The sequence below is a fragment of the Chroicocephalus ridibundus genome, chromosome 1, assembly GCF_963924245.1.
Source record: "Chroicocephalus ridibundus chromosome 1, bChrRid1.1, whole genome shotgun sequence".
NCBI lineage: Eukaryota > Metazoa > Chordata > Aves > Charadriiformes > Laridae > Chroicocephalus > Chroicocephalus ridibundus.
In genome coordinates, this window is record NC_086284.1 from 9,976,361 (window position 1) to 9,988,762 (window position 12,402).

At 69.9% G+C, this 12,402-nt stretch overlaps 1 protein-coding gene across 1 annotated transcript in view; it reads right to left on the reverse strand.

The window, feature by feature from the left end:
* Positions 1-2,142: 2,142 nt before the first annotated feature.
* The window catches only part of INPPL1 (inositol polyphosphate phosphatase like 1), a 31,107-nt gene continuing 20,847 nt past the window's right edge, over positions 2,143-12,402 (reverse strand). Inside the window, exons 17-28 of the mRNA XM_063328062.1 lie at positions 11,870-11,958; positions 11,686-11,767; positions 10,341-10,430; positions 10,093-10,206; positions 8,428-8,516; positions 8,226-8,313; positions 7,948-8,103; positions 7,761-7,845; positions 6,592-6,741; positions 5,691-6,435; positions 4,940-5,067; positions 2,143-4,077 (exon numbers count right to left, since the gene is read on the reverse strand). Of these exons, the coding sequence (XP_063184132.1) occupies positions 3,987-4,077; positions 4,940-5,067; positions 5,691-6,435; positions 6,592-6,741; positions 7,761-7,845; positions 7,948-8,103; positions 8,226-8,313; positions 8,428-8,516; positions 10,093-10,206; positions 10,341-10,430; positions 11,686-11,767; positions 11,870-11,958 (1,907 nt within the window). The 3' untranslated portion in view covers positions 2,143-3,986. The remainder of the gene's footprint in view (positions 4,078-4,939; positions 5,068-5,690; positions 6,436-6,591; positions 6,742-7,760; positions 7,846-7,947; positions 8,104-8,225; positions 8,314-8,427; positions 8,517-10,092; positions 10,207-10,340; positions 10,431-11,685; positions 11,768-11,869; positions 11,959-12,402) is intronic.

The window sequence follows — 12,402 nt, forward strand, 5'->3', positions numbered from 1 at the left end:
GTGCTCCGGTATTGTGGTGTGCCCCCCCCCCTCCCCGGGACACCCCCCCCCCCACCATGGGATGGGGGCGAGGAAGCACTTTAGGGGTCCCGGGGGGGCCGCGGGGTGAGCGGTGCCAGGGGTAGAAAAAGCCCCCCCGGTGCGGGGAGGGGGTGATGCCCCCCCCAAATCCTGCCTGCGGACACGGATGTGCTCCCCCCCCCGCCAGCAGCACACCGGTGGGATTGGAGGGGAGACACCCCACACCCCCCCCCCCCCGCGATGGGATTTGGGGGGGGGGGGGGGGGCAAACGCAGGACTGGGGCTGTGCGCTCGCTGCCGTCACCGTCCCACTGAACCCCCCCCCCCCGGAGCAGATTGCGGGACCCCTTGGAGGACCCGGGACCCCGGGAGATGGATGGGGAGCCCCCCCCCCCCGCCCCGCCGCCGGGCCCCGTCTCTAGCCGGGCCGTCACCCTGGGGAGGGTCCCGGGGCTGGGGGGGGGGGGGGGTCAGGGTGCAGCTCTGACCCCCGGGGGGGGGGGCTTCGCAGCGCGGTGAGCAGCGGTGGGACCCCCATCCCTCTCCCCCCACCCCCATCGAGGGTCTCCGCCCCCCCCCCCCCCCGCCGTATCCCCCTCCCCCAGGCTAAGGTGGGTTTGGTTTTCGCCTTTTTTTTCTTTTTTTGGGGTTGTTTTTTTTTTTTGAGGTGGGTTTTTGTTTGTTTTTTTTGGTTTTTTTTTTGGTTTTTAACCGTTCTGTAATTTATTGGCCCCGTTTGCAAACGACACTAATCCAAATAAAACTTAATTTATTGCAGACACCACCGGCCCCCCCCACCCCCACCTCGCTGCGACACCCCCCCCCCCGGGGCTGAAGGTCACGGCCACCCCCACCCCCACCCCCCCGAGCCCCCCCCAGCCCCCCTTGTGGACCCCTAGGCGATGCCGGGGGTGCGCAGGCTCCGGCCCCTTAGGGATGTTTGGGGGTGTCGTGTGTGTGTCCCCCCCCCTCAAAAAGACCCCGAGCGGGGACTTGGGGTGGCAGCGAGGATCACCCTGGGGTGCCGTGACGGGGGGGGGGGGGGAACGGGGGGGCTGGGGTACGGGGGGGCTGGGGGCTGCAATGCCCCTGGGATGAGGCAGGGAGGGGGCAGGGGGCGCAGGCAGGGGGTGCACGGGGTGCAGGCAGGAGTGCAGGCAGAGTGCAGGCAAGGGATGCAGGCAGGGGATGCAGGCACGGGGTGCAGGCAGGGGTGCAGGCAGGGTGCAGGCAAGGGATGCAGGCAGGGGATGCAGGCACGGGGTGCAGGCAGCGGTGCAGGCAGGGTGCAGGCAAGGGATGCAGGCACGGGGTGCAGGCAGGGGTGCAGGCAGGGGTGCAGGCAAGGGATGCAGGCAGCAGTGCAGGCAGGATACAGGCAGGGATGCAGGCAGGGGATGCAGGCAGCGGTGCAGGCAGGATACAGGCAGGGATGCACGCAGGGGATGCAGGCAGGGGTGCGGGCAGGGGGTGCAGGCAGGGTGCAGGCAGGGGTTGCTCGGTGCAAAGCCCCCCCCCCCCCCAGCCCCGGATGCTTCGTTGGGTGCTGGGTCAGGGTCTACAGGGGGTGTCGGGGATGGGGGCATCTGGACCATGCTGGGACCAGTATGGCCAGCCCGGAGGGTCCCGGACCGTGCTGGGACCCTGTTCCTCATCCCGCGATTCCCATCGGAATGCCTCCCCCGCCCACCCTCGGCGCAGGAGGAGCCCATTAATTCCAATGCCCATTGATTAATTACAACGACGTTGATTAAACATTAACACACCCCCCCCCCGCCCCGCCCCGCCCCAACTCGCGATTGAACAAAAACCACCCAAAGACGGGGCAGGACAAGGGGTGGTGGGGGGGTATTTTTAGTAGGATTAATTTCACACCAAACACCTCGTTAGCTAACGAGGGGGTGGGGGTGGGGGTGGGGGGGGGCTGCCAAAGGTGTGGGGCGGGGGGTGTCCGGCCCATCCTTCATCTCAGCCGGAGTGGTGGCAGCGGGGCCGGGGGGGAGGTGTGGGTTTGGGGTCCGAGGAGCTGGGCTGGGGGGGGCGGGCATCGCCCCCCATCACCCCTGGGTGCAGCCCGTGGGGAGGGGGAGAGCCTGGGGGTGGGGGGGGAAAGGCACGACTGGGAGACACCCCCCCCCCCACCCTGGGGACCCCCCTGGAAGGGCACTTGGTGAGGCTGGGGGCTGAGCACCCGCGGGGGGGGGACCTGGATCAGCACCCGTTGGGGGGACACACACCCAGGTGAGCACCCCCGGGAGGGGGGGGGCGGTTAGACCTGGCTGAGCACCCCCGGGGGGGGAGACACGCGGGTGCCAGCCCCGCTGCCACCCCCCGAGGCTGGCGCAGCCCCCGGGAGGGGACGGATCCAGCAAGTACCTAATGGGCAAACTGGGAGGGGGGGGGGGGCACCCCGGAGGCACTGGTGGTGGTGGTGGGGGGGAAGTGGGTGAAGGCCACTGGTCCGGCTCTGCTGCAGCGGGACCCCCCTGGGGGGGGATGGGACCCCCAGGGTGGGATTGGGAGCCCCTGGGGGGGGAGGGGGACCCCCAGGGAATGGTTGGGGACCCCCCAAGGTGGGGATGGGACTCCCAGGGAAGGGTTGGCACCCCCTGGGTGGGGACGGGACCCCCCAGGGTGGGGATGGGACTCCCAGGGTGGGGTTTGCACCCCCTGGGTGGAACGGGACCCCCAGGCAAGGGTTGGCACCCCCTGGGGGGGGACGGGACCCCCAGGGTGGGATTGGGACCCCTTGGGTGGGAATTGGGACCCCCAAGGCAGGGATGCAACCCCTTGGGTGGGATTGGGATCCCCTGGGGGGGACCGGACCCCCCCACGGGTGGGGATGGGACCCCATAGGTGGGGTTGGGGACCCCGAGGGTGGGGATGGGACCTCCAGGGCAGGGACGGGACCCCCAAGTTTTGCCCAGTGCCATCCATGGGGGGTGGCAGGGCCCCCCCATCCCATCCCCAGCATCACGAAGGCACTTGCGTTGCGACACGACTTCACTCAGAGCCTCCTCCTCTTCCTCCTCCCCCCCCCCCCCCCCCACGGCTGCGAGGGGCCACGTTGGAACCCCCACCCGCAGGTGTTCCCCCCCCCGCAAGACGAAGGCTCGTCCCTTCTCTCAATAAATAAGAAATAACTTAAAACGAGGGGAGGCCCCATGGGCGGGACCCCCCCACTGAAATTGTCTGACCAGGACCCACCCCCCCCTTGCCCCCCCCCCAGACACCCCCGCCCCCCCCCTTGCCAACCTGCCGTTACCCAACACCCAGGGGTGGGGGGGGTCCCGGTGCTCCCCGCCAGCTGCTGGTGACGGCTACTGCTGGTGACGGCGGGATGCACGGATGCGGGACAGGGGATGCTCGGCTGCGGGATGTGCATCCCTGGGACGTGGGATGTGCACCCATGGGGCGATCAACCACGGGGTGCGGGATGCTCGGCCGCGGGATGCAGGATGTGCATCCATGGGATGCTCGGCCTCGGGATGCGGGACGCTCGGCCGCAGGATGCGGATGCTCGGACACAGGATGCAGGATGTGCATCCGTGGGGTGATCAACTGTGGGATGTGCATCCATGGGACGCTCAACTGCGGGATGAGGGACGCTCAGCCGCGGGATGCGGGATGCTCGGCCACGGGATGCAGGATGTGCATCCGTGGGGCGATCAACCGCAGGATGCGGGATGCTCGGCTGCAGGACGCGGGATGTGCAGCCGCAGGATACAGGATGTTCGGTCGCAGGATGCGGGATGTGCATCCGTGGGACGTTCAACCGTGGGATTTGGGATGCTCGGCCATGGGATGCTCGGCCACGGGATGCGGGATGTTCGGTTGCAGGATGCCGGACGTGCATCCATGGGACGCCCAACCGCGGGATGCGGGATGCTCGGCCGCAGGATGTGGGATGCTGGGCCGCAGGATGCACAGCCACGGGATGCGGGATGCAGGATTCCCAGCTGTGGCTATTTGCGGAGCTGGAGGCTCTCCAGGAGGACGCGCTTGTGGCCGGGGTCCAGCACACCGGCCTCCTCCAGGTCCTCCTCCGTGATGTCGCTGGGGGGGGGGGGGCGCGGGGGGCGGGCACAGGCATGGGTCTCACCATCCCCCGGGCGGGGACCCCAAGGCCATGGGGGGACCCCCTCGGTGGGCGCAGGGGCACCCGCTTGGGCTGCTGGGTGCCCACCCGGTCTCCTCCCCATCCCTACCATGGGGCTACGTGGCCCTGGGGGGCAGTGGGACCCCCCCCAGTGCAGCAGGAACCCCCAAGGGGCAGTAGGGACCCCTGAGGAGCAGCGGGGACCCCCAAATGCAGCAGAGACACCCCCCCTCCAGGGGCAGTGGGGACCCCCCAATGCAGCAGGGACCCCCCAATTAAGCGGGGACCCCCCCAATGCAGTGGGGACCCCCAGTGGGGCAGCAGGGACCGCCCCCCCCAGTGCAGCAGGGACCCACAGGGGCAGTGGGGACGCCCCCAGGGGCAGCAAGGACCCCCCCAATGCAGCAGGGACCCCCCCCAGCAGCAGTGGGGACCCCCCAGGGACAGTGGGGACCCCCAGGGGGGCAGCAGGAACACCCCCCCCCCCACCCGATGAAGCTGGGACCCCCAGGGGCAGCGAGGAACCCCCAGTGCAGCTGGGACCGCCCCCCAGTGAAGCGGGGACCCCCAGGGGGGCAGCAGGGACCCCCCAGGGGCAGTGGGGGCCCCCCCCACCCCCGAGGAACAGCAAGGACGCCCCAATGCAGCGGGGACCCCCCAGGGCAGCACCCCCCAGGGGTCTCCCCACGGCAGGGTGCCCCCACCCAGGCACGGCCGTGACCCCCCTGGCGAGGGGAGGACGTGGACCCACCGCGGCTGGCAAGGCGGGGGGGGGGTGTGTGTGGGGTGGGGTGGGGGGGGTTTGGGGGTGCCCCTCACCTGAGGAACTCCAGGTCGTCCCAGCCGTTGCGCAGCAGCCCCTCCTCGTACCGCTCCAGCCCCAGCGCCCGCAGCCACTCGCCCACGCCGGGTACGGCCCCCCCGCCACGGCCCCCCTGGCACAGCGCCTGGGGTGGGGGGTGGGGGGGGGGGGCAGCACCCACCCTCAGCACTCCCACGGCCCCCCCCACATTCCCCTGGGGACCCCCCTGTGCCATGGAGGGGCCCTACCCGGGAAGGGGGGCACAGTACCTGGGGGGCAGCCCCCTACCCTCAGCCCCCCCCACACCCCCAGGGGACCCCCACCCTCAGCATGGGACATCCCCCCTCCCCGTGCCACGAAGGGGCGCTGCCCGGGAAAGGGGGGCACAGCGCCTGAGGGGCAGCACCCACCCTCAGCCCCCCACGCACCCCCAGGGATCACCACCCGCCCCCCGGCATGGGACCCCCCCATGCTCCCGTGGATGCAGGCAGGGGGGGTGCAGGCAGGTGGGGGGAGTGCAGGCGGGGGGGGGGAATGCAGGCGGGGGGGGAATGCAGGCGGGGGGGGTGCCCACCCTCTGCCCCTCCCACCCTCTCCCCCCCCCCAGCTCCGCCCCACAGTCCCCCCACCCCAAACCACCACCACATCCCTCACGCCACCCCCTTTCCCCCCCCCACCTCAGCGCACCCCAGGGCCCCCCTCAAAGGGTGGGGAGCACCCCAACACCCCCCCCCCCATCCCCAAACCTCCCCCGCCCAGAGCACCCACCTCCTCAGCCAGGTCCTCCTGGATGCTCTCCCGGATGGAGTGGGGGGGGAAGGCGAGGGGGCGGCCGTAGTCGGGGGGCAGGCAGCGGGGGGGCAGCTCCAAGCGCCCCCCCTTGCCCAGCAGCGGTTGGGGAGGGGGAAGGGGGGCTGCCCTCCCCTTCCCCCCGCCATAGTCCACCTCGCTCAGCGTCTTGGCCATCTGCAGCACCGAGCAGGAGCGGTCGTCCAGCAGCCCCCCCGCCACCGACGGCACCCCCCCGGGGGCTGCGACCCCCCCAGGGGCAGCCAGAACCCCCGCGGGGGGTGGAATGCCCCCAGGGGCTGGAACCCCCCCGGTTAAAGGGGTCCCCCCAGGCGCCTCCATCCCGAATCCCGAGGGCCGGGGGTGCAGCTTGGGTGGGGGGGGGTCACCCAAAGCCGGCCGGGTTTTGGGGTCCTCCTTGAGGGTGCCGAAGAAGGGGTTGGGGGGGGGCACCTCCAGCTCGCGCGGCAGCGGCGGCGGGGGGAAATCGGGGGGGGGCAGGTTGAGGGTGCCGGTGTCCTCGTCCGAGGAGCTCTCCTCCCCCCCCCGGCAGGAGGGGCGCCGGCGCCGCTCGGGGACCCCCGGCTGCACCTTGCCCTTGGCGGGGGGGGGTTTGCCGGGGTCCCCGGGGGCCAGCAGCTGGTGGGGCACCCCCTCCAGCACGTAGTACGCCGGGTTGTTGAAGCTGTTCTTCAGCGGCCCCCCCGTCGCCTCCGCCGTGCACCTTTTTTTTGGGGGGGGGGAAGGGGGACATGACACACAGGGGTGAGCCAGACCCCCGGGATGGGGTACAACCCATGGGTGCGGGGGGAGGCGGTGGGTGTCCCTGTGTCATCGTGTCCCCCCCCCGCCACTTAAAGCCCTGCCCATCCCCACTCACCGGCTCGGGGCAGGCTCTTCCCTGGGGGGGCCGCGGTGTGGGGCGGGGGGCCGGGGGGCTGGCGCGGTGTTGCCCTTCTCCAGCTCCTCCGGCAGCTTCGCTGGGGGTGCGGCGGGTGGCTCGGCACCGGGGGGCTTCCGTCCCACCGACCTGGGCAACGAGAGGTGGTGGGGTGCCCCGTGGGGCTCGGAACCCCCCCGGGTGGGGGCTCGGCCCCCTCGAGATGGGGTTCAGACCCACGCGACAGGGCTCAACCCCCCCCAAGATGGGGCTCAGACCCAAGGAATGGGGCTCAGCCCCCCAAGGATAGGGCTCAGAACACCAGGATGGGGGGCAGACCCATAGGATGGGGCTCAGCCCCCCCCGGACAGGGCTCAGCCCCACAGGACAGGGCTCAGACCACCAGGATGGGGGGCAGACCCATAGGATGGGGCTCAGCCCCCCCCAGGATGGGGCTCAGCCCACTGGGATGGGGCTTGGCCCCCGGGATGGGGCTCAGCCCCCCAGGACAGGGCTCGACCCCCCCCAGGATGGGGCTTAGCCCCTGAGGACATGGCTCAGCCCCATAGGGTGGGGCTCAGACCTCCAGCATGGGGTCAGAACCATGGGACATGGCTCAGACCCCCCCAGGATGGGGCTCAGCCCCCCAGGACACAGCTCAGACCCATTGGATGGGGTCAGCCCCCCAGGACAGGGCTCAGACCCCCCCAGGACACAGCTCAGCCCCATGGGATGGGGTCAGCCCCCCAGGATGGGGGTCAGCCCCCCAGGACACAGCTCAGCCCCCCCAGGACAGGGCTCAGACCCCCCCCAGGATGGGGCCCAGCCCCCCAGGACACGGCTCAGCCCCCCAGGACAGGGTTCAGCCCCCTGGGATGGGGTCAGAACCCCAGGACAGGGCTCAGACCTCCCAGGATGGGGCTCAGCCCCCCAGGATGGGGCTTGGCCCCCCCCCAGGATGCAGCTCATCCCCAGGGGATGGGGCTCAGCCCCCTGGGATGGGGTCAGACCCCCGGGACAGGTCTCAGACCTCACCGGGAGATGCTCCAGCCCCCTCAGCCCCACCCCCCGGGACCCCCATCTCCCCCCCCCCGGGACCCCCAGGCAGGGGTCACCGGTGCACACACACACACCACACCCCGCCCCCCCCCCCGCCCTGTCCCCCGTACTTGGCATAGTCCTGGTTGGCCCTGGCACCCAGCGGCACCTTCCCTTTGCCGGCCGCCGTCTCGTCCTTATCGATGCTGATCCACTCTGCGAGGCACGGGGTGGGGGGGAGCGCTCAGCTCAGGGCAGGGGGGGGGGATCCCATCCCCCCTGTGTGTGTGTGTGCGTGTGTCCCCCCCCCCAGCTCACCGTAGAGCCTCTCGCGGGTGCCCAGGCGCTCGGCGGGCACCCGCACCTTCATGGAGCCGCGGATGTTGCCGGTCTCCTCGCCCCGGTGGGAGAGGTAGGTGAGGAACTGCTGCGCCGTGCTGCCGATCATGGACTTGAGGGCGATGACGCACTCCCCTGGGGGTGAGCGGGGGTGTCCGAGGGTCCACCATCCCCCTTGGGACCGCCTCGCCCCCAACCTCCCCTCCCCATAACCTTCCCCCCCCCCCCCCCACCCCGGCCCGGCGCTGGGTGCTCACCGTAGGACTCGTAGCCATCGAGGGATTTGACGGTGAGCAGGAGGTGCTGGTCCTGCAGGTACTCGATCTCGGAGAGGATGGGCTTCAGCTGGGGGACAGAGGGGGACGGTCACTGGGATGCAGGAGGGGGGAGTCTCCCTGCCTGCATTCCGCACCCCCCACCCCCCCCCGGCACTGCCGCCGCCATCCCTGCCCTCCTCACCGTGGGCAGCTGCCGGGACGACCACTGCACCTTGAGGAAGTTGATGTTGTCGCTGCTCTGGCTGTCGTTTTCGAAGCTCTTCTTGAATTCTGCCGGCGGGGCGGGGGGGGGGGGGGGGGGGGAACGACACACACATGGCAAGGCCACCATCAGCCCCCCATGTCTCTCTCCCCTTGGTGGCCCCCCAGGTCCCTTTCCCCTTGGTGGCGCCACAGGTCTCCTTCCTCTTGGTGGCCCCCCAGGTCTCCTTCCTCTTGGTGGCCTCCCATGTCTCTCTCCCCTTGGTGGCACCCCAGGTCCCCTTCCCCTTGGTGGCTCCCCAGGTCCCTTTCTCCTTGGTGGCCCCACAGGTCTCTCTCCCCTTGGTGGCCCCCCAGGTCCCTTTTCCCTTGGTGGCCCCACAGGCCTCTTTCCCCTTGGTGGCCCCCCAGGTCTCCTTCCTCTTGGTAGCCCCCCATGTCTCTCTCCCCTTGGTGGGCCCCCAGGCCTCTTTCCCCTTGGTGGCCTCCCATGTCTCTCTCCCCTTGGTGGCACCCCAGGTCCCCTTCCCCTTGGTGGCCCCCCAGGTCCCTTTCTCCTTGGTGGCCCCACAGGTCTCTCTCCCCTTGGTGGCCCCTCAGGTCCCTTTCCCCTTGGTGGGCCCCCAGGTCCCTTTTGCCTTGGTGGCGCCACAGGTCTCCTTCCTCTTGGTGGCCTCCCATGTCTCTCTCCCCTTGGTGGCATCCCAGGTCCCTTTCCCCTTGGTGCCCCTACAGGTCTCTTTCCCCTGGGTGGCCCCCCAGGTCTCCTTCCTCTTGGTAGCCCCCCATGTCTCTCCCCTTGGTGGGCTCCCGGGCCTCTTTCCCCTTGGTGGCCCCCCAGGTCCCTTTCCCCTTGGTGGCCCCACAGGTCTCCTTCCTCTTGGTAGCCCCCCATGTCTCTCTCCCCTTGGTGGCCCCTCAGGTCCCTTTCCCCTTGGTGGGCCCCCAGGCCTCTTTCCCCTTGGTGGCCCCCCAGGTCCCTTTTGCCTTGGTGGCGCCACAGGTCTCCTTCCTCTTGGTGGCCTCCCATGTCTCTCTCCCCTTGGTGGCATCCCAGGTCCCTTTCCCCTTGGTGCCCCTACAGGTCTCTTTCCCCTGGGTGGCCCCCCAGGTCTCCTTCCTCTTGGTAGCCCCCCATGCCTCTCCCCTTGGTGGCCCCCCAGGTCCCTTTCCCTTGGTGGCCCCACAGGTCTCCTTCCTCTTGGTAGCCCCCCATGTCTCTCTCCCCTTGGTGGCCCCTCAGGTCCCTTTCCCCTTGGTGGGCCCCCAGGCCTCTTTCCCCTTGGTGGCCCCCAGGTCCCTTTTGCCTTGGTGGCGCCACAGGTCTCCTTCCTCTTGGTGGCCTCCCATGTCTCTCTCCCCTTGGTGGCATCCCAGGTCCCTTTCCCCTTGGTGCCCCTACAGGTCTCTTTCCCCTGGGTGGCCCCCCAGGTCTCCTTCCTCTTGGTAGCCCCCCATGTCTCTCCCCTTGGTGGCCCCCCAGGTCCCTTTCCCCTTGGTGGCCCCACAGGTCTCCTTCCTCTTGGTAGCCCCCCATGTCTCTCTCCCCTTGGTGGTCCCCCAGGTCCCTTTCCCCTTGGTGGCCCCCCAGGTCTCCTTCCCCTTGGTGGCCCCCCGCGTTGGGTACCCCCACCCCATCCCTCACCTTCCAAGCAGGGGGAGTAGAACTCGATGAAGAACTTGGTGCGGCTGGCCGTCTTGACGATGGCCTCGATGCTCTCGAACTCGATGTACGCCTGCTCGGAGGACTTGGAGAGCCCTCCAGGGACAGGCCAGGCTCAGGGACATCCCCCCCCCCGCCACCGACTCCCCTGGAGGGAGAGGTGGGACCCACACATGGCAGGGGTGGGGGGGGGGAGGTGGGAAGCGGGGTGTCTGCTTGGGGACAGGCACCTTTTTTGGAGACGAACTGGGACGTCACCCCCACCTCGAAGGAGCCGAAGACGGGCGAGTGGTCGCTGGTGACAATGTCGTCTGTGCACCCTGCGGGATCGCGGGGGGGCGGGGGGGGGAAGTGTGTCAGGATCTGTGTCCCCAGGGGACACAGACGGTGTCCTGGGGGACGACCCAGTGTCCTGGGGGGGACACACAGTGTCCTGGGGGGGGTGGGACACGACATGGTGTCCTGGGGGGCACACAGTGTCTTGGGGGGGGACACGCAGTGTTCTGGGGGGGACCAGGTGTCCTGGGGAGTACACAGTATCTTGGGGGAGTACACAGTGTTTTGGGGGAGTACACAGTGTTTTGGGGGAGGACACACGTTGTCCTGGGGGGGCACACAGTGTCCTGGGGGAAGGGGGACACGGTGTCCTGAGTGGGGGGACGTGGTGTCCTGGGGGGGTACACAGTGTCCTGGGGGGGGATGGACATGGTGTCCTGGGGGGCACACAGTGTCTTGGGGGGGGGACACAGTGTTCTGGGGGGACAGGGTGTCCTGGGGGGGAGGACACACGTTGTCCTGGGGGGGTACACAGTGTCCTGGGGGAAGGGGGACACGGTGTCCTGAGCGGGGGGACACAGTGGCCTGGGGGGGGGACACAGTGGCCTGGGGGGGGATGGACATGGTGTCCTGGGGGGCACACAGTGTCTTGGGGGGACACACAGTGTCTTGGGGGGACACACAGTGTTCTGGGGGGGACAGGGTGTCCTGGGGGGGTACACAGTGTCCTGGGGGAAGGGGGACACAGTGTCCTGAGCGGGGGGACATGGTGTCCTGGGGGGGCACACAGTGTCCGGGGGGGGATGACACATGGTGTCCTGGGGGTACACAGTGTCTTGGGGGGGGATGCAGTGTTCTGGGGGGACCGGGTGTCCTGGGGGGTACACAGTGTCCTGGGTGGGGGGACACACGGTGTCCTGGGGGGGTACACAGTGTCTTGGGGGGGGGAAAGACACGTTGTCCTGAGGGGGGGGCACAGTGTCCTCAGGGGTACACAGTGTCCTGGGGGAAAGGGGGACACAGTGTCCTGAGCCAGGGGGACGTGGTGTCCTGAGTGGGGGGGAACACAGTGTCCCGGGGGGGGGGGGACACATGCTGTCCTGGGGGGGGTACATAGCATCTTGGGGGGGGTGGGACACATCCTGAGGGGGGACACACAGTGTCCTCAGGGGTACACAGTGCCCTGGGGGGAAGGGGGACACAGTGCCCTGAGTGGGGGGGACATGGTGTCCTGGGAGGCGGGGGGGACACACACGGTGTCCCGGGGGGGGGCCGGGGGGGGACACACGGCCAGCTCACCGTAGGCGTTGCAGTTGACGTGGGTCTCAGGGTAGGACTTCCAGAGGATGCGGTCGCACCAGGACGGCACGTTGGTGCGCACCTGGAGGGGACGGGGACGGCGTGGGGGGGGACGACACACATTAATCTGGGGTGTCTACTCCCCCCAACCCGACCCCCCCCACCCCCCCCCCCCAGCACCTACCCCCGTGGGCTTCTGCTTGTGCCAGACGTAGGTGTCGCGGGAGCCCCGCTCGTAGCGGTAGGTGGGGGGGAAGGTGATCTCCTCCTCGCCTGCACCCACAGCCGGGGGGGGGGGGGGGAGCAGGGGGGGGGGGTCAGGACAGCCCCAAAATTGGGGGGTTGCCCTCCCCCCTCCCTGCCCCGAACCGCCTCCCCCAAATCAGTTTGATGTTCCCCCCCCAGGGACTGCACGGCCACCTGCAGGGCACGGCCACCCTGACCCCCCCCCCCCCCCCCACCTCTGCCGGGACACAGCGGGTCCCCAGCACCCACAGCCGCCCCCCCCCCCAGCATCAGCCGCAGCCCCCCAGCACCCATTCAGGAGATTGAGGGATGGGGCAGGATGGGATCCCCGCATCCAGCCCAGCATCCCCAAGGGGCAGGACGCACCCCCCCCCCCCGCCCCGAGCACCCTGGGATGGGGCAGGATGGGACCCCCGGATCTATTCCAGCCCCCTCAAGGTGCAGGACCCCCCCAGCACCATGGGACAGAGC